Raw genomic sequence first — 23,464 nt, forward strand, 5'->3', positions numbered from 1 at the left:
GAATAGACCCTGGGGTGATACCTGTGGCACACGGCTCAGCCTTCCAGAGTGAGAGCTGAAGGTGACTGAACGCCTAGGTGAAATGGAGAGAGGACTTTTCAGGATAGTATGTGCTGTCACTGGGGACCGGGAACTATGAACAGGCAGCAGATATTAAATAATCGAACCCCATTTCTACTCTGGCCTCTTTTTTCCCCTCCTCCCTTCTTGTTCCCCTTCCTCATTCTCTGGCCACTTCCGTGATCATCCTCTTTCCCCTGATGTTCCCTCCTGATGTGACCTAGGTTGGTTCAGCTCCACTGTTCAAGGCATTAGTTAGTTATGTAACATGGCTTATGAAAGCAAAACAACCTGCTGCCTGTCCTGCCAGGCTGCCAAGCCCTGCATGGAGGGAGAGTGTGGGGCTTTGTGGGGGGGGGTTGAGGGGGGATGGGGGAGGGGGAGAGAACTTACAGGTTCTGCCTACACTAGTCTCTCCTCCCTACACTCCCTCTCTCCCTCCCTCCCTCTCTCCCTCCCTCCCTCTCTCCCTCCCTCGCTCCTTCCCTCTCTCTCTTTCCCTCCTCCCCTCCCTTCCCTCCTTCCTTCCTTCCCTTCCTCTCTCTTCTCCTCCCTCTCCCTCCTTCCCCCCTCCCCCTCTCTCCTTCCTTCCTACCCTCCCTCCCTCTCTCTCTCTCCCTCCCCCTCCCCAGGGTTTCAAGTAGCCCAGGCTGGCCTTGATTCACCTCTGATCTTCCTGCTTCCACCCCTGCCAAGTGCTGAAATTATAGGTGTGTGACATCAAAGTTGATTTATGCAGTGCTGGGGATCCAAGCCAGTGCTGTATGGATAGTCTACCAAAGCAGTTAGAAGCCCAGTAACTCTGTCAGATCTGCAAACAGGGAGCCTGTCAGAGACAGGAGACAGTGACAGTAAAGAGAAACTGGGGACTGCGTAATACAAGGACTAGGGCAGAATCTTGTGTTTGGGCCATCGTGTCACTAGCTGTGGAATTCTCTACGAGCTCTGCATGATCTACATTAGTTCAGTAGCACCTAGAAGTTTCATGTGTATGTGTATGTGAGAGAGAGAGACAGAGAGAGAGAGAGAGACAGAGAGAGAGAGAGATAGAGAGGGAGGGAGGGAGGGAGAGAGAGACAGAGAGAGAGGGAGAGAGAGGGAGAGGGAGAGAGGGAGAGGGAGAGAGAGAGAGAGAGAGAGAGAGAGGGAGGGAGAGAGAGACAGTGAGAGAGAGAGAGACAGGGAGAGAGAGACAGAGAGGGAGAGACTTTCTGTATACTAGGCAAGCACTCTACCACAGAGCTACCTCCCTACCCTTGCGGGTGGTTGTTCTCTGAGCAAAATGACTAAATCCCAGTAAGTTCTCGCTCCTGAGAACAGTTTGGCAGAACCACAACAGAATTTTGAAGCTTCTGGGTTTTTTATTTTTAAATTTTTTTTTATTCCTGCTGAGGATTTAACTTTCTTCTGTGAGGACTAGAAGGAAAACTAATCTATGGAGTCACTTGGCCTAGGGTACCAAAGAAATTAAAGTATACATTTCTACAATTAAAAATATTTTTTGCATTTTTGAGACGAGGTAAAACACCTCAACTGTCTACTTTTTGTTTGTTTTTTTGAAATAGAATTTTGCCCTGTAGCTCAGGATGTTCTGGAATTTGCTATATAGCATAGGCTGGCATCAAACTTGCAGCAAACATTTTATTTTAGCTTCCTGGGTTCTAGATTATAGACGTGAGCTATTGCTCTCAGACGGCCCAAATATTTTAATACTGGTGAAGTCTGATAACAACTATTATCAAGGGAGTCTCGGATGGGAAAGGAGCGAGCTCATGGGAGAACGTACAGTTTGGGGACTGAGATCAGGCTAACATGAGGATAGACACTGGGACTAGATTTGTGAGCTGCGAGAATCTAGTTTGCTAATTCTCAATGCATAAGTACTTTGGAGGCTTTGTGTGTCTATGGATATTGTCTCTTTATTCTTCCCTGCTCCAAGTGTGTTAAGTAGCTTCTCGTGGGCCCTCCTGGTGTCTGGGGATGGAGAAGCAGACAGGAGTAATCAACATTCTCTGTGCAGACACAGACCTGGAAATGCTTTGTATGTGTGTGGTGCTGGGCATCTGACAGACTCTGGCCACTGGGCAAGCACTCTGTGACCGAACCACATCGGAAATCATTTAATAGATCAATGGCTACATTTGGAATCAGGGAGAAAAATAGTTCTAGGCAAGGTAACTGACATTAAGTGCGACAGACAGCCACACACAAGCCATTAATATCTGAGACTAATATCTGATATCCTTGGTGCCTTTCCCTGACGGACAAGAGGGTATACTTAAAGGAAGTATGGGATTAAAGGAATTAAAGACATCAAAAGAAACCAGACACCTTAAATAAAAGACTTTCTTTTCAGGGTAACACTTCAACCTGGACTATGGTCTCAGGGCCAAGCTGCCTATTGCGAATGTAAAGATAAGGCCACAGATTCTTTGCTAGGCCTTCTGAATGAAAACGAGCCCATGACCTCTCCAAGGTGTGGCTGAAGAGAAGGGTTTTATTATAGATACAAGGAGGGAGAATTCAGACAGAGGCATCGGAAAGGGTCCAGACTGAACCAGACCATGAGAGAAGAGACGGGGGGTGGAGGTGGGGGTTACAAGGAGAGAGAAAAGCCAGGGCAAGAGGAACAAGTAGAGGAGCGGAGGACAGAGAGAGCTCGCAGCTAAAACGGCAGGTTTATGTAGGTAGGAAAGAGAAGCTGGGGGAAGGGAAGCCCAGCCTCTGGGCTAGAGAACTGAGGGTTGGGGTGGGGTGAGAAACGTGCTGTGCTGGGAGAAGCCACAGAGAGAGCCTTGCCCCAGGTTTCCTTGGGACCCGATATCTTCCATCTCAAGGTGGAGTTTTCCCTTCCCCTTTAATGGACTGAATTTAGCATTTCATCCTCTCCTCCTGATCATCAGTCTGAGCAGAAACTTATCAGGGGACCGTTCTATGAAGGGGCCTCTGAAGCAAGAAACTGAACCCAGCCCACCTTCAGCGAGTGTGTACCTCCATTCCAGATAACCTGCAGCCTCTTAAGGGACCCCAAGGCAGAGCCACCGTGCAAAGCCCTTACACAGTCCCCATCCTCGGAAGCAGTATCAGATGATGCACCTATGCTGCATTAAGCTGCTTTTCTTTGGCAGGGTACCCTGTTTGGCAGTGAGAGAGGGCACATAATGATTCCATCAACGATGTAGATTCGTCAGAGCTGGAAAGTGTTGGGTTAGCTTGCTTACTGGAGAGTTGAGTTTAAGAATTCCTGTAGCGCCGGGCGGTGGTGGCGCACGCCTTTAATCCCAGCACTTGGGAGGCAGAGGCAGGCGGATCTCTGTGAGTTCGAGGCCAGGCTGGACCAACAGCCTCCAAAACAATACAGAGAAACCCTGTCTCGTAAAAACAAAAAAACAAAACAAAACAAAACAAAAATTCCTGTAGCACCAGCACATAGAGGCAGAGTTCTCAGAGAGAAATGGACCTCCCATGGTCAAACACTCCTTGTAATAATAGAGGATACTGCTGGTTCATTTTTTTCCCTAAAAGAAATAGACAGCCTTATAAATTGGAAGGGTGAGCCGGGTGTTGGTGGTGCACACATTTAATCCCAGCACTCGGGAGGCAGAGGCAGGTGGATCTCTGTGAGTTCGAGGCCAGCCTGGTCTACAGAGCGAGCGAGTTCCAGGACAGTCTCCAAAACAATACAGAGAAACCCTGCCTCGAAAAACAAAACAAAAAATAAATAATTAAATAAATTGGAAGGGTGCTCTTACCCTCCAAAACACAAATTTGATTCAACTGTTTTTTCTTTTTTCAGCATGGGTGTGATGGTTCATGGAATGGAATTCTAAATCTAGAAGGAATTTTGGGGGTATACAGGATTATCACAGTCAGATTCCATAAGGATGTTATCAGTTTCTGTGGAAGCTAATCATTTAATAGATCAATAGCTACATTTGGAATCAGGGAGAAAAATAGTTCCAGGCAAGGTAACCGGCATTAAGTGCGACAGACAGCTCACACACAAGCCATTAATATCTAAGACTAATATCTGAGTTAACTGACCCCCAACACTTATGTGCACCCCTACACTGCTTGTACATGCTTCCAGTTGTCCTGGCGATAATCTTCTGACAGTTTGTGTTCAGGTTACTAAAGATTTCCTTGGCTAAGTAGTTGACTGCAAGTGTATTTATAGAAACATTAATAGGTTGGCAGTATCTAGACCTTAAATTCTATTAGGGACGAGCTTGTTTGTGAAGGTGAGTTGCTTTACAAGGAAGCTCTGACTGGATTCTCTTACTGAATTGTATCTCTAAATTTAACTCCTAATTGGATCACAAGTTCTTTCCCAGAGACAAGAGTCATGTTGACTCCTATGTAAAACTCCCTTCCTTCCCCAGTATATTGTACTACTCTCTTTAGCATTATTTGAGTAGTTACTATAACAGCCCACACAATCGTTTGAAGATTAGCTTATATACATAGCAGGAAGTTCCCTAGACCCCACATCCCTTGGCAGTGCCAATGAGACATACATACCCTAAGAACACCCTAAGGAGGAAGAGGAAGTAAAGAAGAGGAAGAAAAAGTGCATTCTTCATTTTCCATCCCCCACTCCTCAGTCACAAGCTTGCATCAAAACATCAAATAGTGCCTATTTGGACTCCGGTTTGCTTTCATTTGCTTAGTTGAGACAGGGTATCATGTAGCCCGGGCTAACTTCAAATTAACTGTGTAGTGGAAGAACTTGAATCTTGAATCTGAGCCTTCTGTCGGCTTCCTGAGTGCTGGGATCAGGGTGTGAGCCTTTAGTTTTGAATGTGGTGCTCAGAGCTCTCTTGCATGCTATAAACTGGGTTTTATTCCCACCCACCCACCCCGTTTATTTATTAGAGCTTTGGCAGTATTGTGAATGCCCCTCTAATTTAGCATCAACAGGCAGGATGATAAGAGTCACGGGGACGAGTTATCCTAAACCTTAATTGGAAAGCAAATGCAGAGAGTCCTCAAACAGGTCACATGCAGTAGCTGAGTGCCCACTGAGTTCAAACACTGCCTCGGCTGCAGAGGAGCTAGCCAAGCTGGGACACATTGCAATCCCAAGACAAGCCAAGGAACTTGCTGAGTGACAAGGCCCCCAGAAGAGCAAATCATAGAACAACAATAGGAACTAGATGGACAGTTGCTCTGTCACACAGCACCGTGCCACCACTCTCTCTCTTTTTTTTTTTTTTTTTTTTGGTTTTTCGAGACAGGGTTTCTCTGTGGCTTTGGAGGCTGTCCTGGAACTCACTTTGTAGACCAGGCTGGCCTCAAACTCAGAGATCCATCTGCCTCTGCTTCCCAAGTGCTGAAATTAAAGGTGTGCCCCACCAACACCCGGCTGTGAGATGTTTTTATTCCTCACATATTTTCAGTACTTATACTTTTATGGTTGGTGAGTGAACTAAGTCTAAGGCTCTAATCTGATCACTTTCCTTACAGTGGCAAGCTTTTGGGGGTTATACGATGAATGGCCACTTTATATTAGTTATAATCTTTAAAGCAACATGAAGTACATGACAGCTTCATTCCAGCCAGAATCAAGGGCAGGCAGGCGTTCTTTCCCTCAAAACATGCTTGCCCAGGTTTCAGTTGGGCCCTGATGTTGTTCGATTTTTTTTTTAAGTTCATTAAAGCAGGGCTTTGCCTTATAGTGACTCCAGCCCTGGAGTTACACAGCCAGACAAAGGATTTGACAACCATCCAGTCAAGTTGTAGACTTAAAGCTCACAAAACTGACCAACCCTTAAACAGAAATCCTTAAAACAACCACTGTAGGCAAATGTGACCAGTCTTGGGACTCTGTGGTGAGCAAGAAAAGCAAGCCTCTGCTTTCATGAAGTTCACAAGGGAAAAGTCCTTCTGAGTGAAGCATCTGCTTTCTCTGAGGTCAGGTCTTACTCTCCAGACTTTGCACCATGCTGGAACAGGGGGCAAGCAGTGGCTGGAGTTGTGAAACTTTCGGTGAGTTATATGGAGCACCAGTACCAAGCATCAGGTCAAACCCCTCCCTCATCCACTAGTGCTCCATCCTACCCAGACAGAAAGCCCCGACTTACAGATGCTAAGGAACTCCTTATCACCCTGGTAACTTGTGATGTCTGTCAACCCTTACCTGGTAACTGACTGGACACTAATTCATGGTTTGGTTTTTTGTTTTCAGAGTGAATGTCTCAGGTAGCCCAGGCTGGCCTCAAACTGGCCAAGTAGTGGAGACTGACCTTGGAATGAACTAGTGATCACAGTCTGTCTCTGCTGGGCTTACTAGGCAAGCATCCACTAGCTTGGCTCCAGCTCTGGCCTGGGAATTCATGATTAAACTGTGAAGCATTTTGATCCAATACCTCACAGTACTGAGAGAACCAGGGTCTCAAACACCCTAAGGTGCTACTCCGTTGAGCCAGAGCCCCAGTCTGTCTCTTTAGGCCAAAGGCTTGGTAAACATTGTTTATTATAGCCCCTCATTCTGTTTAATCTATCACTGATATAGTTATCGTGTAACTGTGCCTGTTAAATGAGGAAAAAAAAAAAAAAAGAAGCCAAAACTTAGAAATACAAAGGGATTGAACTATGACCTGGAGGGCAAACCTAATTCTAGGCTCCAGGGCAGAGGAAATACTTCCCATCCAAATCCTGATCCTGTGAAGATTCCTTTCCGAGTAATCTTGAGAATTGGTTACCATCAAACACACTCTGCAGTCCACCTGTGGAGTGGCCCAGTAAAGGGAAGCTGCAGCTGGAGGAAGCAGAGGGAAGGGTAACTTTTATTTTTAACATGACAACCAGGAAAATGCTAAGGCACTTAAAATTTTTTGTGTGTTAGCATGTACGTATATGCAGCATTTTACATGCCCAACGCCCTGGAAAGCCACAAAAATGGGTACCAAATCCCCGGAACTGGAGTTACAAGTGGTTGTGAGCTGTCTTATCTCTGAAGCGGGGTCCTCCCAAGTGCATCCGTGCTTTCACTGATGAGCCGTCATCTCTGCGGCATAAGGCCCTCAGTCACGCCAGATTAACAGGTGGTAAACAGCAGGGCGGTGCTGGGCAAACTACTAGGTTTCTATCTACTTTATAATATAAAAGAAAACACTTGCCTGAAGAAAAGTCGCTTTAAGTACTGTTACAACAGGCCTCTCACTGCAGCGTGGTAGCATGTACCATCCTTAAATGGTTACTGCCCACCATGGTAATGGTGCTATTGATACTATTAGCATGGCACCGCGGTGCACTTGGGAGCCAGAAACCAGCAAATCTCTGAGACTAGCCTGGTCCATATAAAGAACTCCAGGCCAGCCAGGGATACAGTTGAGACCCTTCCTCAGAAACCAAACACACAAAGCAAAAACAGTGGAGCTAATATTCCAGTAGATAGCTTCATTTTCCTAGCTGGGCATACGCACAGCACCACGGCGAAGGAGGAAGCGCCTCTTATTTTTAGCCTTGTGAGGAAAAGTGCTTAAATAGCAACAGGGCAAACTAAGTCCAAAGGCTCAGCCGGGCTTGGTGCCACGCTGTGGGGGCAGGTTCAAGACCTTCTGACCCCTGGGTTATTGAGTTTTAAACTGGAACCTTCATGAAGCTGAGCAGAGGTGTAAACACAGGAGGTTGGAATCAAGGCTCAGTGGTACACATCTGTAGTCTTGGCTATCGAAGGCTGGGAGCCCAGGATTTTCAGACCAGACTGGCAAATTTGAGACTATACCACAACAAAACAGGACCAAACATCAGAGAACCACAAGTTCACCAGGCTAGTGCTTGGCAAATTGAAATCTGGGACAAGCATATATGCCCGGGGCACACCAGCCTTCAGTGGCTCCAACAGGGAAGCCTGTACTGTGTAGATGGCTCATGGCAGCTGGAGAAAGGAAGATCTCAAGAACGGGCAGGAAGAGAAACTGCTTAAAATAATCTGATAAACTAGGGCTGTCACCAAGCCCTGGCTCCCGGAAGTGAAGCAGGGGTTCCAAATCGCCAGGAAATCCTAGCACATCCAACTTGTAGCGTTGTCACATTGAGCTGTGGACAGCTGCGAAAAGTGGCCAGGTCAACATAACTTGGTATTTAAACCTTAAGTTTAGGTTTTTGTGCAACTTGATTGCAGTGATTCTTGAGCCTGCTTTGAAATGTAAAGAGATTATACATGGAACTAGGAATTGCCAAGACTAAATGTGTAAGCCCTAGTTGCAAACAGCACTGCAAGTTAAAGGCTAGCCCGATCTACATACATAGTGAGCTCCAGGCCAGCCAAGGGTATACACCAACACCCTGTCTCAAAAAACCAAAAACTCACACCTTATCCCAAATTTAGGTACAAGAAGCTGGTCTACAGTACTCCATTTTAAAAACTAAAAGCAGATAGATAAGCTTATTTTGGTAGTAAACAAGAGAGAACCACTCCCCCCCTTTGATAGGAAATGAAGGAACAAAATACTGCACGCTGTTTTTTTTCCCTCCCCCAACCACAAAGAAACAAGTCAGAGGAAATCTTATAAATGTTAGGTTGATTTATAAGCGCTGCTCTTGGCAGTTACAGTCTGTTTACAATGAGGAGTTATCTAACTGAACATACTGTACATGGCAATTAGAAGTCGTCATGGCAAGAGAAAACCACAGGCAGCCCGCTGCGGACGGCACACGACCAACCAGAGAGCAGCAGGGCAAGCCGGGATGGAGGTGGGGTATGTTTATTATAAAAGAAAAACAACAACAACAACACTCCAGAGGACTGCTAAGGAGGAAAGGAATATTCTGTTGGGAGAAAGAAGACACTAGGACACAAAATGACAAATGTTTTAACTTCAGGCCCGTCTGTCCTCCATTCCTCCAAGACAAAGTGGAAGGAGACACTGAAACAAACAGACAACTCTATAAAGTTAGAAACCTACCAAGTTGATTAAAAGTTGAACTTGTTTTGCTTTAAAAAATTTAATATATCAAAAGGCCTGCTTTAGTGACATGCTAGTCCCACCAAAAATCATCCCCACCCACCCCTATCAGTAACAATGTTCAAGTTGACCAGTCAACTCATTCTGCTAACTCGTGTGTGGATACATATGCATCTTAGCCTATGCATGGGGACAGGTGGTGGCAAGCACTGGTGTCCCACCTGCTACCTGTCCAGCATCTGCTCCTGCAGAGTGGGCAAGAAAACCCCACATAGTAATGAAGCAGCTGAGCCCCAGATAACCACCTTTCCTGGTACTGCACCCCCCCACCCCTACTCAAGAAATCCTTACTTGTAACCAAGTTCTTCATTAAACTTGGCAAACCCAGTGACTAGGATGGTTTTCTCAATTAGAAACACACATATATCCACACATCCATATATATAACTTTTGTTTTTACATTTAAATATAAAAATACTACTCTGTTTTGTGTTATAAACGGAGGACCCAGAAATAACTTCCTTCCTTTACAGTAGGGCTATCCATCTGTCAGGTGATAAATGGAGCTGTCTTCATGGAGGGTATGAACTCCCTCAACTCCTCCTCACCTAACTTCCATTTGGAATAGAAAGTGGTTTTACCTGAAGAACTAACAGCTCTCTACCTACGGGGAAATGTCAATCAATCCAAGCAGTGGACCTGCTCTTTCAACTATCCTGAAGAAAAAGTCCTCCTCCACAAACACACCTGCTTTGTGGCAGCTATGCCTACTGGACATGCATTCCTGATGAGATGAAGCAGTGGTTACCTTCCCTTCCCCTACCCCTCCCACCCCCACTAGACAGCTACATAGAAAAGAAATGAGGGTTGGGTGTATAGAGATTAAGAACTTGACTCCTCTATTTTGACCAATAAAAGCAAGATTAAGTGGGCACGAGGAATAAAAAGACCTTGATATTCCATCCTTTGAGTTACAGTGAGGCAGCTGGGATGGGTGGGATGAACTAGGAAGGGCTCAAGATCAAAGTCTAGTCCACTTAGTTTTTGTATTGGAAGGGCTCGTCGCCAGTCTCGTTGAGAAGGCACGTGCGGACGATGGCTTCTGTCACTGCAAAGGGGTCACAATTGGCAGAGGGGCGTCGGTCTTCAAAGTAGCCCTTCTTCTCCTGGCCGACAGTCCGGGGAATGCGGATGCTGGCGCTGCGGTTGGCAACGCCAGCAGAAAAGTCGTTGATGTTGGAGGTTTCGTGGAACCCAGTCAGACGACGGGCGTTGTCCAGGCCCCCCTTGGGATCGTAGGCTCGGATGTGGTACTGGTGTCGCTTGCTTAGTTTCTCAATGGCCTCCTCGATGTGCCTAGGGAAGCAGTAAGGTGAGCGTCTGACCTGTCACTGGAAACCTGTCCTTCAAGGGCAGCAGCAGGTATGAATCCCGCATCAATAAATATTCGACGCAGGGCTGTGTCTGCATTGTGACCTGTGTCTCTAGTGCCTCAGACTAGTCCTTAACATGTAGTACCAACTATCTGCTGGATGGTAAGACCCTATCACTCTCCTCTCCCCACCAGTAAGAATTAAGTCACCCACTTGCTTACTTAGTTCTCACTGAAGACCTTTTAAATGCCTGAACCCACGTGACAACTTTCCCATATCACAGCTGCAATTCTACTCCTAGAGTACTGCCACTTCTCCAACAGGGTACAAATGACAGGCTTATGACAAATATGAAGAGTGTGGCATGTAGTTTGTGACAAGTCCAACTTTCCCAACACTTACACAAAGCCCTTCACTCCCTGAGAATAAAGATGGCTCCAGAGGAAGCTACTTACTTCAGACCATTCTCCTCCCGCATGGCCTTGGTGCTAAAGTTGGTATGGCAGCCTGCACCATTCCAGTTCCCAGGAATGGGCTTGGGGTCAAAGGTTGCTATCACCCCAAAGTCCTCGCATACCCGATGCAAGATGAACCGGGCCACCCAGAGATGATCTCCCATGTGAATTCCTTCACAGGGTCCTATTTGGAATTCCCACTAGAAAGAAAACGTTGACCTTTAGAATAATGCCAACTAACTGTTCAAGCCAACTCAAGCTCCTAGCTTGTTCTACTTACCTCTGCCCTGAACCACTCTTAAGTCACCACCCTTGTTAGCCAAAGTTCCCAGGTGCCAAGTCTTCAGAGGGGAGGAAAGTGGCAGAATAGTGCCGCTTACCTGGGCGGGCATGACCTCAGCATTTGTTCCTGTAATCTTGACCCCAGCATACAAGCAGGCACGGTAGTGAGCCTCCACGATATCCCTGCCATAGGCTTTGTCTGCGCCCACACCACAGTAATACGGTCCTGAAGGAGAATCAAGGCCAATCAGTGAAGAGTCAGAGTCCATAAACCTCCAAAGCCAGAAATGTACAGGGTCCTAAGACTTGCTTTCCCAAGCTCCTGTCTTCACCTGCAGCTAGGATAGGTCTTTCCTCCTTGCCACAGCTCAGCAGAGCCACTGCCTACTTAATGTATATACACGGTGTAGTATGGCCAGAGGCTAACTTCGACTCGGGTTGTCAAGCCTGGTGGCCAGCACCTCTACCCACTGAGCCACCTCATCATCCTCCTGTCACTTTAAATTCTAACCACACCTGGATTTGAGGGATGCAAGGGCAGTCTGTTATGTTCTGCTGCCAGTCAGTAAGAACTTAGGGGGAGAAAGGTTTTATTTCACCTGGGGAACTTACCTTGGGGCCCAGGGAAACCATTGGAAGGCCAACCAAAAGGGTGCCCATCTGTTCCCATGAGAGTATACTCCTGTTCCATTCCAAACCAGGGGTGCTGGTTGCTCACCATGTCCATTATCCGTTTACATGTGTGCCTTAAATTGGTCTCTAGGAATAAAGCATCAGCGCGCTGTAAGGAGTGGTGTCCTCAACTCTTACACAGCTGAAGTCATCCTAGGCTGGACTGACCCAGGCCCAACCACTGTAAGAAGCAATGATTGTACATTTGCAGGAACAGGCTGAGAGACTTTTTATAGTTAAAGTCAGCTACGAAATCTCACGGGAATGGAGTGAGAGCAAAACAAGTGTTCATGCTATCTGCACGCTGGCCACCTTGCAGGAGTACATGCCAGACGCTTCTACCCTCTATCCACAGACAGCTGCTTCTTGTCAATGCGCTCCCCAGCTTCCCAGGCACTTACGGCCAGACCTGTCATTTTACCCAGAATAATTTGTCCATTAGGAGTCTAAGCGCTAAGTTACACAGTATTGGCTGGTACAAAAGAGAGAGAAAGCGAGGGAGAGGTGAGTGTAACTGGAAACAATGCCCAAGCTAGAAAAAAATTAATCATTTAGCTGAGTGTGAGGTGAGTATCAGCACTCTTCACGTTCACAAATGAGAAAATGAAGCCCTGAGAGAGGGTGTCTGGTCACATGCCCAGGTTATAGGGCAAGCGGCTGAGCCAGGAACCCCATGGCTGCCATGCTGAGGTACACACCCTTGACCAACAATGCTTCCTTTTCAAAACAGAGGCACTGAAGGTACAGGGCCACCGAGCCTTCCTGGCAGTGCTAGAAGAGATTTCACACAAGTGAGAGTTCTCCAGGTTTAAGACGCTATCTGAAAACTGAGTAGGATAGCAGGGCACAAACAAAATTCCATGTGCAGGCAGAACGCCTCATGGGCAAACAGCTTAGCCGGAAATAACACTCATGGCAACCTGAGCTCCACCTCCAGAACCCACAAACACAGGCAGGAGAGAAGCAATTCCGCAAGCTGTCAGTTGACTTCCACACACGGAGCACAGTATGTCCTCCACTTAAGCATGCTCTGTCTCTCCACACACAATTCAGCAAAACAGAAGCATGGGGGCAAGTATGCCAAGGTCACTGGCAATAAATGGCAGATCTAGTATTTAAACCCAAAACTCTTAAGTAGGGATTATAGGTTTTTAAATGTACAAGCAGGCCAGGCGTTGGTGGCGCACGCCTTTAATCCCAGCACTTGGGAGGCAGAGGCAGGCGGATCTCTGTGAGTTCAAGGTCAGCCTGGTCTACAGAGCGAGTTCCAGGACAGCCTCCAAGACAATACAGAGAAACCCTGTCTCGAAAAACCAAAAAAAAAAATAAATAAAAATAAAAAATTAAAAAATAAATGTACAAACAGGTCAAGACTGTCACGGGGACTCATCAGCAAACAGATTGAAGAAGATTCCACACTGTTTATACAACCAATAAAAAGGACCATGGAAGGAAGGGTGGACCACACTGGTTTTCAGCAGGCGAGTTCGAGGTAGAAGGATGGACATCTAATCATCCATCCCTAGATTCTTAAGACATCCGAGCCCAGCCCATACATACCTGCAGGCTTCCGGTTGTACTTGAAAACTTCACAGAACACCAGCTTGTTGGGCTCTTTGCGGAAGGGGTCCCGAAACATGGCAACAGGGCTGAGATACATGTCACTGTTGGAGCCCTCAGACTGAAAGGTACTAGATCCATCAAAATTCCACTCAGGTAACTCTGGGCCAAATAAAGATGGAAAATTATTTCCATGTATGTATGGCCGGGTGGTGGCAGCGCACACCTTTAATCCCAGCACTCAGGAGACAGAGGCAGGTGGATCTCTGTGACTTCGAGACCAGTCTGGTCTACAAGAGCTAGTTCCAGGATAGTCTTCAAAGCCACAGAGAAACCCTGTCTCAAAAACACCAAAAGATTATTTATTTTTATGTGTGTAGGGGTGTTTTAATTGCACGTATATCTGTACAGGTGTGTGCCCGGAGCCTGCAGAAGCTAGAAGAGGGGGTTAGATCCCTAGAATTGGAGTTACAGATAGTTGTAGCCACCATATAGGTGCTGGTTAACTGAACCCGGATCTATAAGAGCAACTGTAACTTCAGTTCCTGGGATTTTCACACCGTCTTCAGACCTCTGCAGGCACTGCATGAACATACGCGCACACCACTCATCCACATGAAATAATGTTTTTTTAGTACACACAGACAGCCAGTCTCTCCTCATCTTTCCATTGCTGAAGATCTACTCTGTCCTTCTGAGGGCGTGCTTGTGAATGCATCATCACTAATTTAGGGACAACCTGACGTCTGTGCCCACCCATGTTCCCCCTGAGGTTTCCAAGAGCACTGCTTCACAAGAACCACCCAAACAACAAACAGACGAGTTTTCTCAGTAAGTCCCCTGTGCCCCAGGCATTCTGACACCACTTCCAGTGAGTGCGACACAGGGCAAAAACTGAACCCTTCACGAGGCCGTCATCCCCCTCTCTCATCCCTCACCAGGCCTGACTGGCACAGCTTTGGGTGTGCGCTTGCCGATGAGGACTCACTTGTTTCCCTAACCCTTGTTCCTTCTCCTTGTTTCAGTGGTCAATTTGTCTCTCCAGTTACCTATGAGTTCTTGAAGACAGAGACCGAAGGACCTACCCAATTCTGCCAAACAAGCACACGTTACATGCTGTCATCTAGTCATTCATTCCCGCAACAGCGACATCTCTAGAATAATATCCTAAACCAGCTGCCCTCCCGCCAAAGACAAGGGCCACAGCTAAAATAGGTCTCCTTTGAAAGTTTTTAAAAGCACCTCCAACTAAAAACAAATGGCCAGTCCTAGAGAAACCTCTTTGGAACATGTGCTCTGCATACAGAATTCCACTGTATAAATACTAAATACAGCACACAAAAGGGTCTCAACCTGTGGGTCACAACCCCTGAGGGTGGCCTAACAACCCTTTCACAGGGGTCACCCGAGACCGTCCAAAACCACAGATGCTTACATTATGATTCATAGAAGCAGTGAGATTATAGTTAAGAAGTTAGCAATGGCTGGGGGTGAGGGCTGGGCCACCAGAACATGAGGAGCTGTATTCAAGTGACAGAGCATCAGAAGGGTTAAGAACACTGCCCTATAAACTTGATAGCAGTTCTAACAGTTCTTTAACTAGGTTCCTGGGGTTGGCCAGGTTAGCGACACTCCAACCTCTCACCCCCTACCAATGTGACCCAGTATTTTTCTTCAATGTACCAGCACATACAAGATTCCATCTAAATAAAGGCCTCCATTGTTGCTAAGCCTCCAGACTACCCAGCAGCTTACGGGTGACTGACTGAGGTCTGAAGAGGCCTGCTTTTGGAAGACTTTGCAAACAAAACAGAAGGAAGGTCATTCTGAGGCTGCTTGCCCGCTTCCAGGCACATGCCCTGCTCCCGCCAAGCTCACCTTCTACACACTTGGGCTCACAGTCGAGGGTGCGGGTCTTGCAGCGCAGCCCCTCTCCGGTACCATCAACCCAGATATACATGGCTTGGACTTTCTCACCCTGGGGCAGGGACATGTACATTTGCTTGATGCCTTTGTTCAAGTGGGAGCTTGCTGAGGTGGCCATGGTGGAAGGTGTTCTGGAGAGACAAAAGTCATTTTATTAACATCTACTCTGAAGGGGGTCCCCTGCAGGAATGGCTTAAGAGGCACGGGAAGCGATGTGGTACTCTCTCCTTTGGAAGTCAACGCACTCTGCTTTCAAGAAGTTTAAAGTTCATAATTAGACAAAGATCATCCCCCTCTCTCCCCAGGATGGGTTAGTTAAGGAATTTTTAATATCCCTTAACTTTGAGAAAGGTGACAAGAGGAAAATAAAAGATAAAAAACATTCACTAATGCCTTTTTTTTTTTGAGACCGGGTTTCTCCATTTTGTTTTGGAGACTGTCCTGGAACTTGCTCTGTAGACCAGGCTGGCCTCGAACTCCCAGAGATCCACCTGCCTCTGCCTCTGGAGTGCTGGGATTAAAGTCGTGAGCCACCAACAAACTCCCAGAGATCCACCTGCCTCTGCCTCTGGAATACTGGGATTAACGGCGTGAGCCACCAACGCCCGGCTAAATAGAAATGTCTTAATCCCAATACAACTACATCCCTGCCATCAAAACTCGAGTAATTTATTGCCTTTTATTCTTGATTTAACAGACATACACCCCACCTCCCAGGTTCCTACATTTAGATTATTTATTTGAGACAAGGTCTTACTGTGTAGCCCTGGAACTTTCTATTCAGGCCAGGTCTGCCTCAAACTCAGCGATCTGCCAGCTTCAGCTTCCTGAATGCTAGAAATAAAGGTGTGCTGCCACTACTCCTTGACTCCATACAGGTGAGACAAGGGGACTAATGTTTAAAAGGCTAACATATTCCAGGGATTAAAAAAATCTGTGCTATTTTCACCAACGTGGTAAAACAGTAAAGCCACACTCCAAGGAGCACACTGCTGATTTATTTATTTGTTTATTTATTTATTTTGGGGGACAGGGTCTCTACATAGCCCTGACTATCCTGGTACTGACTATGTAGACCAGGTATGTATTGCAAAGATCTACCTGCACCTGCCTTCTGAGTGCTGGGATTAAGAAGGTGTCTGTGTTCCTCCAGGCCAGGTCTGGGCTGACTTTTCACTGGTGAGATGAAAAGTCATTACAATGTAAAAACGGCAGGATTTGAAAATTTCATTGGATAATATTTTCTGGTAAGTATAAATTTCCCACTTCTAATAAAGATGTGGGGAAAGACTCAGCCACCCGGGGAGGGGGGAATCCTAAGGATCCGAAGCTACAAAACCAGCTTCAACACAAGAGGAAATGTCCCCCCTCCCTAATCGCCCAGGATGGCTGGAAAGGGAACATATTGTTCTCCTCCAATGACTTGGGCAACTCTCTGAAGTACAGTGGCAAAAGTTTCTACGGGCAACTGTCCATGTTTGCCCAAGTGAAAACAACTGCTTCTCCCTCCAAAAGCCTCACCCTTCCCCTGGGGAACAGATGAAGCTGCCCTGTCAAGTCCTACACAGAACTAAAACCTCTGCCTACACTACCCTTAGAGACAGGACTGTGGTTCTAGAAGGCCTTCAGCTTACAACACTAAATCCCTCAGCCTTCTCTTCCTTTGGGTTATAAATCCAGCATTAACCAATTGCTAGGTGAGCCTGGGTCCCTCCTCCAGCCCTGTTCCTCGAGACCAGCTGGGTGCCACTCAGCTAGAGTGTATTGCACCGACCGATGGTGCCAAGTTCACGTGGAATGGGTTCTGAAGTTGAGTCGTTCCTGCTTTCGCCACAGGCACCAGGGGCCTTCTCCCTACCCTTTTACTCACCCCAGCCACAGAGAATTAAATGTACAGTTGGGGTTGCCCTCTCTAGCCCTCCTCTTTTTAGAGCTGTGTTCGTGCCTCTCCTCCGACTCAGTAGTATCTCGCTGGTCCAAGCAACGGAGCTTTCTGGGCGAGGGCGATGGTGTGGGGGACCCAGAGCGTTCGGAGGGGGAGGTGCTGGAATAAAGAGGCTGATGGGATTTAACTTTAACCCGCGATTTCTCCCCGGAGTTCACAGAGTAGGCAACGAAGCCGAAGCAATTGGTAGGGGACTCTGAGGACCGAGAATCTCCATCTTCTTCCTCCTCTTCTATCGAGGATTTCTTTGAGGATTTGCGGCTGGGGGAGGGTCCCCGCTTCCCGCCCCCGGAGGAGTTGGGGTAATCCACTTTGAGAGCAGCCCTTTCCCACTTAAATGTCCGGAAAGTCGGTGCCCCGACCCTCGGGCCCGCGTTGACCTCAAGGCCTCTCCCAGGGGGCCATGTCCCTCGAGGGCAGCGGCCGGGTGGAGAGTGGAGCGACCGCGGGAGGCACCGCGCGGCGCTGCTGCCTCCGCCCGGCCCGGCCCCTCCACTGCGGAGCCCTCCGGCCACTCCGGGGCACTGGCTCTCCATTGTTCGGTCATACTGTAAAACGGCCCAGGACCCCGCGTTGGGAAGCCGACGAGTGGCGCCACCAACACAAGACCACCGGCCTCAGCCAGACCACCCACAGCGCGACCAGGGAGACAGGCTCCAGGCGCGCCTGCGCCCACCGAAGGCGTGAGTGCGCTCCGGGAGGGACCACCCGGCCGCCCGATCCGGGAACCTCTGCCAACCCGGGGCCGCCCGCCTCCCGGGGCGGCGCCTCGGGCCGCCAGGGGAGAGCAGATCAAAACAACCCGCGACCCCGCCCTTCCCGGAGCTTGGTCCACAGCACGCCCCAAGACAGCCAAGCGGAGCCGGTCCCGGCCGCACGCTGCAAGCACGCGGGAGACACGAGCGCAGCATCCCGGGCCGTGCAGCTGCGAACTGGCGCTGGGAGGTAGAGTGCGGCAGCCACCGTGCCACGCACCCTCCGTGCGCTTACCTGAGCGGTGGCCGGCGGGGATGATGGACAGGGCGGACAGGGCCACGAGAAGGAGGCGAAGAGAGCGGCGAGGAGGTTGGTGTGGGACTCAGACAGTGGACTCTATTCCCATTCTCGGCTCTGCAGGGACGCAGCCTGCTCGGTACTTTTTATTGGCAGGTCGGGCCCGCCCCCTGGCTCTCTGATTGGTTGGCCTGGGCCAGGAAACCCGCGCCCATCAGCTGCTGCGAGTCCAGGGCCCGAGGCCATTGGCCGAGGAGCTGTGCAGGAGCCGCGGGGTGGGGCGAGCAAGCAGGAGAAGAAAGAAAGAGAAAGGGGAGTGGGGGAGGGGAGCCAGCGGCTGCCGAGGAGGGCTGGGGGCGGAAGGTGCTGGAAGCTCTTCCAGCTTGTGTTCTTTAGCGACCTCTGGACCCTCCGACCCGCGCTAAAGCTTTCCTCAGTCACTCGGTCTTCGGCTCTTGCTGCCTAACGGTGCAAAGGTTTTCAGAGTTGCCGGTGAAAATCCACAACCGAATTTTTACCCTTTGTTTGTTGAACGAGATCTCAGGGGCGAGTTGGGGTGGAGGGAGCCAGGAAGCCCTGGTTAGACCTGGAGAGAGACAGAGTTCCCAAGGCCTAGAGGAACCTATCTTCCTGGCTTCCTGAGTGAGTTTGGGAAAGTGGTCAGAACTGTGGTTTCTTGGTTTAAGCACAAGCGCGATGTTTCTATAATTCCATGGAGAGGATTCTGGAGATCCATAGACAAGAGACCTGTTTGGTGTTGCCTAGTTCCCGCCATAGGCAAGTCTCTCAGCCTTTCAAAGCCCGAGTTCCTTGGATCTGCAAAATAAAGCAGATGGAAGGACTTTCAGAGCGGTGCACCAGACTTGAAGTCAGGGTGTACACCGCTTGCTACATGAAAACTATTCTTTCTAGGACCCCATTGAAACCTGGGATTCACCAAACATTTAGGAGTCCCTAAAAAAATGTTAGCTGGCCTGTGGTGGTGCTGGCCTTTAATCCCAACACTCAGAGGCCAGTTCTAGGCCAGTCTGGCTTACAGAGTGAGTTCTAGGACAACCAGGGTTACACAGAGAAACCCTGTCTTGAAAAAAAAAAAGAAAAGAAAAGAAAGAAAAAAATTCAAAGTTGCTTACTGTGGGTTTGTTTTGTTTTTAAGTCAGAAAACTGAGTGTCTTTTCGCTCTCAACCCGCGGTGATGGCTGAGATAGTTTGACTATTGTAAGATTAACTGACAGTATGCACAGAATTACCTGTAAGAATAGACATGGCCTAAGACTCTTATCACTGCTGTGTCCCGAGCAGTGTTTCTTTGTGCATGAGATCTACCCGGGCTTTATTAACCTCTCAGGACCCTTGGTGTTTGAGATGGAAATGTTCTGCTTAAATACCGGAAATCCATGCTCTCCAGAGCCTTTGGAAGAGGAAGGGAAGAAGTTTGTTCTTCTGGTTATGTTTTGCACCACAAATATGAAAAAGAAATGTTGCCTGTGACCACACACGCATAACTTGGCTTCTTGGGTCAACCTCTGTCTGTTCCCTCTAAGTGTGTCTAACACCGGCACACAGGCCCACCATTCATCTCAGATGGGGGTTTCCGTATGCTTTGGGCTGGAAAGGCACCTTGCAAATTCCGTGTCACATTCGGTGCTGTGTGAAGTATTTCACAGTGATGGTCAATAGTGGAGATTCGGATCAGACAGACCCAAGACCAGATCTGGACTTCAGCCCTGGCCCACCTTGATTAATAGCCAAATTACTTGGCCATACAAAGCCTCTGTTGTAGCATTTATAGCAGGGATTACAGTAGGACCTGGTACATGAGGTCCTACATGATAATTAGAAAACACTAATTATCATTTTATAGGTCAATATAATCGGAAGAGATTGGACCATCTCTTTCTCCACAGTTTCTCTCTGTCTCTGTCTCTGTCTCTGTGGGTGTGTGTGTGTGTGTGTGTCAGTCTGAGGCTGATATTGGATATCTTCCTCTAGCCCCTCCAGTACTTTTTTAAACACGGTCTTTCACTGAGCCTGTAATTCACAGACTTAGCTAGACTTTCTGGCCAACGAATCCCAGGGATCTCTCTGTATGTACCTCCCCAGAGCTTGAATTACAGTCACCTGCCACTGTACCTGACTTTTTACAGGGTTGCTGGGATGGAACTGGGGCCCTCTATCAGCTAAGCCGTCTCACCACCCTCCACGATCACTCCTGAAATGCAATTTTGTGTCTCCTCGTCATGTTGCACCATTGCCTTAATAAAGGAAGCGAGGTTTAGTCCCAGTAACAAGGTCAGCCGTCTTCCCATTGCTTTCTTTTAACTCTTCAGCTTAGGTGGTGGAAAAGGAATCAGAAAAGGCAGAAACGATGTTCTTATTTTAAGAAATAGTGAATTCAGCCAGGCGTTGGTGGTGCACGCCTTTAATCCCAGCACTCGGGAGGCAGAGGCAGGCGGATCTCGGTGAGTTCGAGGCCAGCCTGGTCTACAGAGCGAGTTCCAGGACAGCCTCCAAAACAATACAGAGAAACCCTGTCTCGAAAAACAAAAAAAAAAAAAAAAAAAAAAAAAAAAGAAATAGTGAATTCCAGATACCAGCTGCCAAAGTATAAGCCAGCGGCCTTCAGGACTCTTCACCAGTGCCCAGAGAACATAGTAGAAAATTCAATACTCAGGAGCAACTGGGTTGTTTTTCTTAGGTTTCTTGCATTTCTGCTAGGTGAGTGCCTACTCCCCTTGCTAGACATATTAACCTTTGCTGCTTATTCATTTTCATAGTCCCCAATAGTGTCCAGACTGAGTGTTCAATAAACATTTATTGACCACACAGAAATGTCAGCGGCAGCATCAAGAGAACATGTGCCCTATTTCCAAGAATAGAAGTGGATTTGCTTTGATCCTTACATGTGACCAGGGACATCTCACATGACCACCGATTTCCAGGGGTAAACAAGAGGCTTTGCCCCCTTGGTCAGCCCCACATATGTTTAAAGCAACCAAAGTGGAAGCCAGACAAGTCCAGGGACCAGACTGGAGAACTTTGAGTGTACCGTGGGAAAAAACGCAAAACAGAGTCCCTTAATCAGTTTGCCCTCAGAAAAGTAACCTGCAGCTCCAGAGAAGTTAGAACAGCCTGTTTCATCCCCTTTGCTGTGTCTGTCCTTTGTTCTTCCTGAATCGCCAGCACCCCTGTTTCTGCCCCCTCCATGAAAGCAGCAAGATGGTTGAACCTTTTCCGTCTAGGCCCACACAGTATCAAAGCTAACCGGGAGTCTGATAGTAAGTGCTTTGAAGTTGAGGTTCTTGCTGAGTGGGGCTCCTCTGTCCCTGGGTGGAGTGGGAGAGAAATATTGCAGGGAAAGAGTTTGGACCAAGTTTGCAGAAATAACCCAGAATTAAACACATCTCATCAGTGGTTGGCTGCCTGCCCTGACGGCTTTGTCTTGGGTAGGCCTTTCCAATGAGTTCTTACCGCTTCTTTCTCTGTTTGTCTGCAGCTCTTCTTCTGGAGTCGGAAGAGTGCAGCCTGCCTGATCGTCTTGCATTCACACGTCAAATTTAGGATGTGGTTCCATTGAACCCAAACCTTCCACTGAAACAGGCTGTTGGGAAGTGGAGCTTGCTGCACATGGGCTGACTTCAGTGGGCAAGCAGTGAAAACTTTAAACCAGGCTAGAGAAATACAGTTGGGGACTCGATTTGCAGTCACCCTGAAAACCAAACCCAGAATGTAACCTGTTTTGTTTTTAGAAACCCAAATTAGTTCTGGCCAAAATAATGGAGCCTAACAGATGTCAAGCCAAGCCCAAACAAAAAAATAAAGGGAGAGCCCTGGAGGTTGACAGCATTCCTGGACCCTGTAAAGGTGTTTCTCTGGAAAGTTGTATTAGTCAGCCTTTCAAATTCCAATCTACATAATAAAGGAGGAAAGAGCAAATTCCACTTGAATTCAATAACCCAAGACTGAATTCAGTAACCTAAGCATGGGAGGGTGCTGTCTTTTGTTTTGTTTTGGAGACAGGGTTTCTCTGTGGCTATGGAGGCTGTCCTGGAACTAGCTCTTGTAGACTAGGCTGGCCTTGAACTCACAGAGATCCGACTGTCTCAGGTGTACTCCACTACCGACTGGCTGAGGGAGCTGTCATTACATAGCTTAATTACTTGATACTCTTTAGTTCCAGAGAAGAAATTCAAAGCTGGACTGTCAACTGACTTTCACCTGATGGGAGTTTTGCCAAGTGCTCAGTGAAGACACTCACAGAGAGGAAGCACCCCATTTCTCAAGCTGCACATTTGGGTGGAAGGTTTGTGCCTGTTTGAGCTCTTCCTCAAATCTTATCTCTGCTTGGAAGAACCGAGCTCACTGACAGCACAGGAAAGCAAGTCCTACTAAGACCTGGAGCCACAAATACGATTCTAGAATTGACCTTCATGTCCTTCTATCCTACTTTTTTTTTCCTGTCTGAAGGTGAACCCAAGGCCATGGGGTATGCCAGACAACTGCTCTATTGCTGAGCTGTATTCCTAGTCCACCTTCATTGTGTCTGTCTGTTTGTTTTTCAAGACAGGGTTTCTCTGTGGTTTTGGAGGCTGTCCTAGAACTCTCTTTGAAGACCAGGCTGGCCTCGAACTCAAGAGATCCTCCTGCCTCTGCCTCCTGAGTGCTGGGATTAAAGGCATGTGCCACCACCCAGCTTAGAGAACAGTTGAATTTTGAATAAATTTTCATTTACAATAATTTGTCACTAATTACTGTCAATTGATTTACTGTGTGTGTGTGTGTGTGTGTGTGTGTGTGTGTGTGTGTGTGTGTACACTGAAGGGGCACACGTGTCCATGTGTGGAAGTTGGGGGACAACTTTCAGGGCTAAACTCAAACTGTCATGCTCACACAGTGAATGCTTTTACCACTGAGCCATCTCACTTGTCATACATTTTTTATTTTATTTATTTATTTAATTTCCCGGTTTATATACCGCTCTGTCGTCTCTAGGTCGACCTCTAGAGAGGGTTTGGAACCTTACTGATGCTTACTTGAAAATGTAGGAAAAGTTGCTCTGTGGAAAATCGACTTGGATTAAAATGTGTCCTTTAGAGGGTACTTTTCTCAAAGGAATCCTCAGCTGAACCTGCACACAACCTTTTATCCCTCACCCCTGGCCTCATTAGCTGTTTTGGATCCCTGTTTATTTCATGTTTGTCAAGCTTTAACAGGAAACACATAGTCCTGTGGCATGTATTTTGGATTCTTGGGCAACATCTAGCCGGCTTCTGAACTTCTTCTATT

The 23,464-nt window shown here is 47.7% G+C and overlaps 2 protein-coding genes across 3 annotated transcripts; one reads left to right on the forward strand and one right to left on the reverse strand.

The window, feature by feature from the left end:
• Positions 1–8,576: 8,576 nt before the first annotated feature.
• On the reverse strand, positions 8,577–18,333 carry Glul (glutamate-ammonia ligase). 2 transcript variants are annotated; one of them, XM_040738926.1, is made up of 7 exons: positions 18,176–18,333; positions 15,193–15,371; positions 13,315–13,476; positions 11,695–11,841; positions 11,181–11,308; positions 10,801–11,000; positions 8,577–10,328 (listed from the first exon to the last, which is right to left on the reverse strand). In XM_040738926.1, the coding sequence occupies exons 2-7, from the start codon at positions 15,356–15,358 to the stop codon at positions 10,010–10,012; spliced, it is 1,122 nt and encodes a 373-aa protein (XP_040594860.1). In that variant the 5' UTR covers positions 15,359–15,371; positions 18,176–18,333; the 3' UTR covers positions 8,577–10,009. The 2 variants fall into 2 exon arrangements, with proteins under 2 accessions (XP_040594860.1, XP_040594859.1); XM_040738925.1 differs by lacking the exon at positions 18,176–18,333 and adding an exon at positions 17,111–17,670.
• LOC121137199 (cleavage and polyadenylation specificity factor subunit 6-like) lies at positions 17,017–22,125 on the forward strand. The gene is made up of 3 exons (XM_040739159.1): positions 17,017–17,371; positions 17,750–18,250; positions 21,675–22,125. The coding sequence occupies exons 1-3, from the start codon at positions 17,017–17,019 to the stop codon at positions 21,737–21,739; spliced, it is 921 nt and encodes a 306-aa protein (XP_040595093.1). The 3' UTR covers positions 21,740–22,125.
• Positions 22,126–23,464: the final 1,339 nt, after the last annotated feature.

The sequence above is a fragment of the Mesocricetus auratus genome, unplaced genomic scaffold (genome assembly GCF_017639785.1).
Source record: "Mesocricetus auratus isolate SY011 unplaced genomic scaffold, BCM_Maur_2.0 Super-Scaffold_100676, whole genome shotgun sequence".
Classification (NCBI taxonomy): domain Eukaryota; kingdom Metazoa; phylum Chordata; class Mammalia; order Rodentia; family Cricetidae; genus Mesocricetus; species Mesocricetus auratus.

Excerpts from the sequence above, each read along its gene's own strand:
- Glul (XM_040738926.1), bottom strand. The coding sequence starts at position 15,358 with ATGGCCACCTCAGCAAGCTCCCACTTGAACAAAGGCATCAAGCAAATG. Across the intron at positions 11,842-13,314 it reads GTACAACCGGAAGCCTGCAG|AGACCAATTTAAGGCACACA; the intron begins GTATGTATGGGC and ends CTTTATTCCTAG. Across the intron at positions 11,309-11,694 it reads TGGTTTCCCTGGGCCCCAAG|GACCGTATTACTGTGGTGTG; the intron begins GTAAGTTCCCCA and ends ATTCTCCTTCAG.
- LOC121137199 (XM_040739159.1), top strand. The coding sequence starts at position 17,017 with ATGGTGCCAAGTTCACGTGGAATGGGTTCTGAAGTTGAGTCGTTCCTG. Across the intron at positions 17,372-17,749 it reads CAACGAAGCCGAAGCAATTG|GACCCCGCGTTGGGAAGCCG; the intron begins GTAGGGGACTCT and ends AAAACGGCCCAG. Across the intron at positions 18,251-21,674 it reads GCGAAGAGAGCGGCGAGGAG|CTCTTCTTCTGGAGTCGGAA; the intron begins GTTGGTGTGGGA and ends GTTTGTCTGCAG.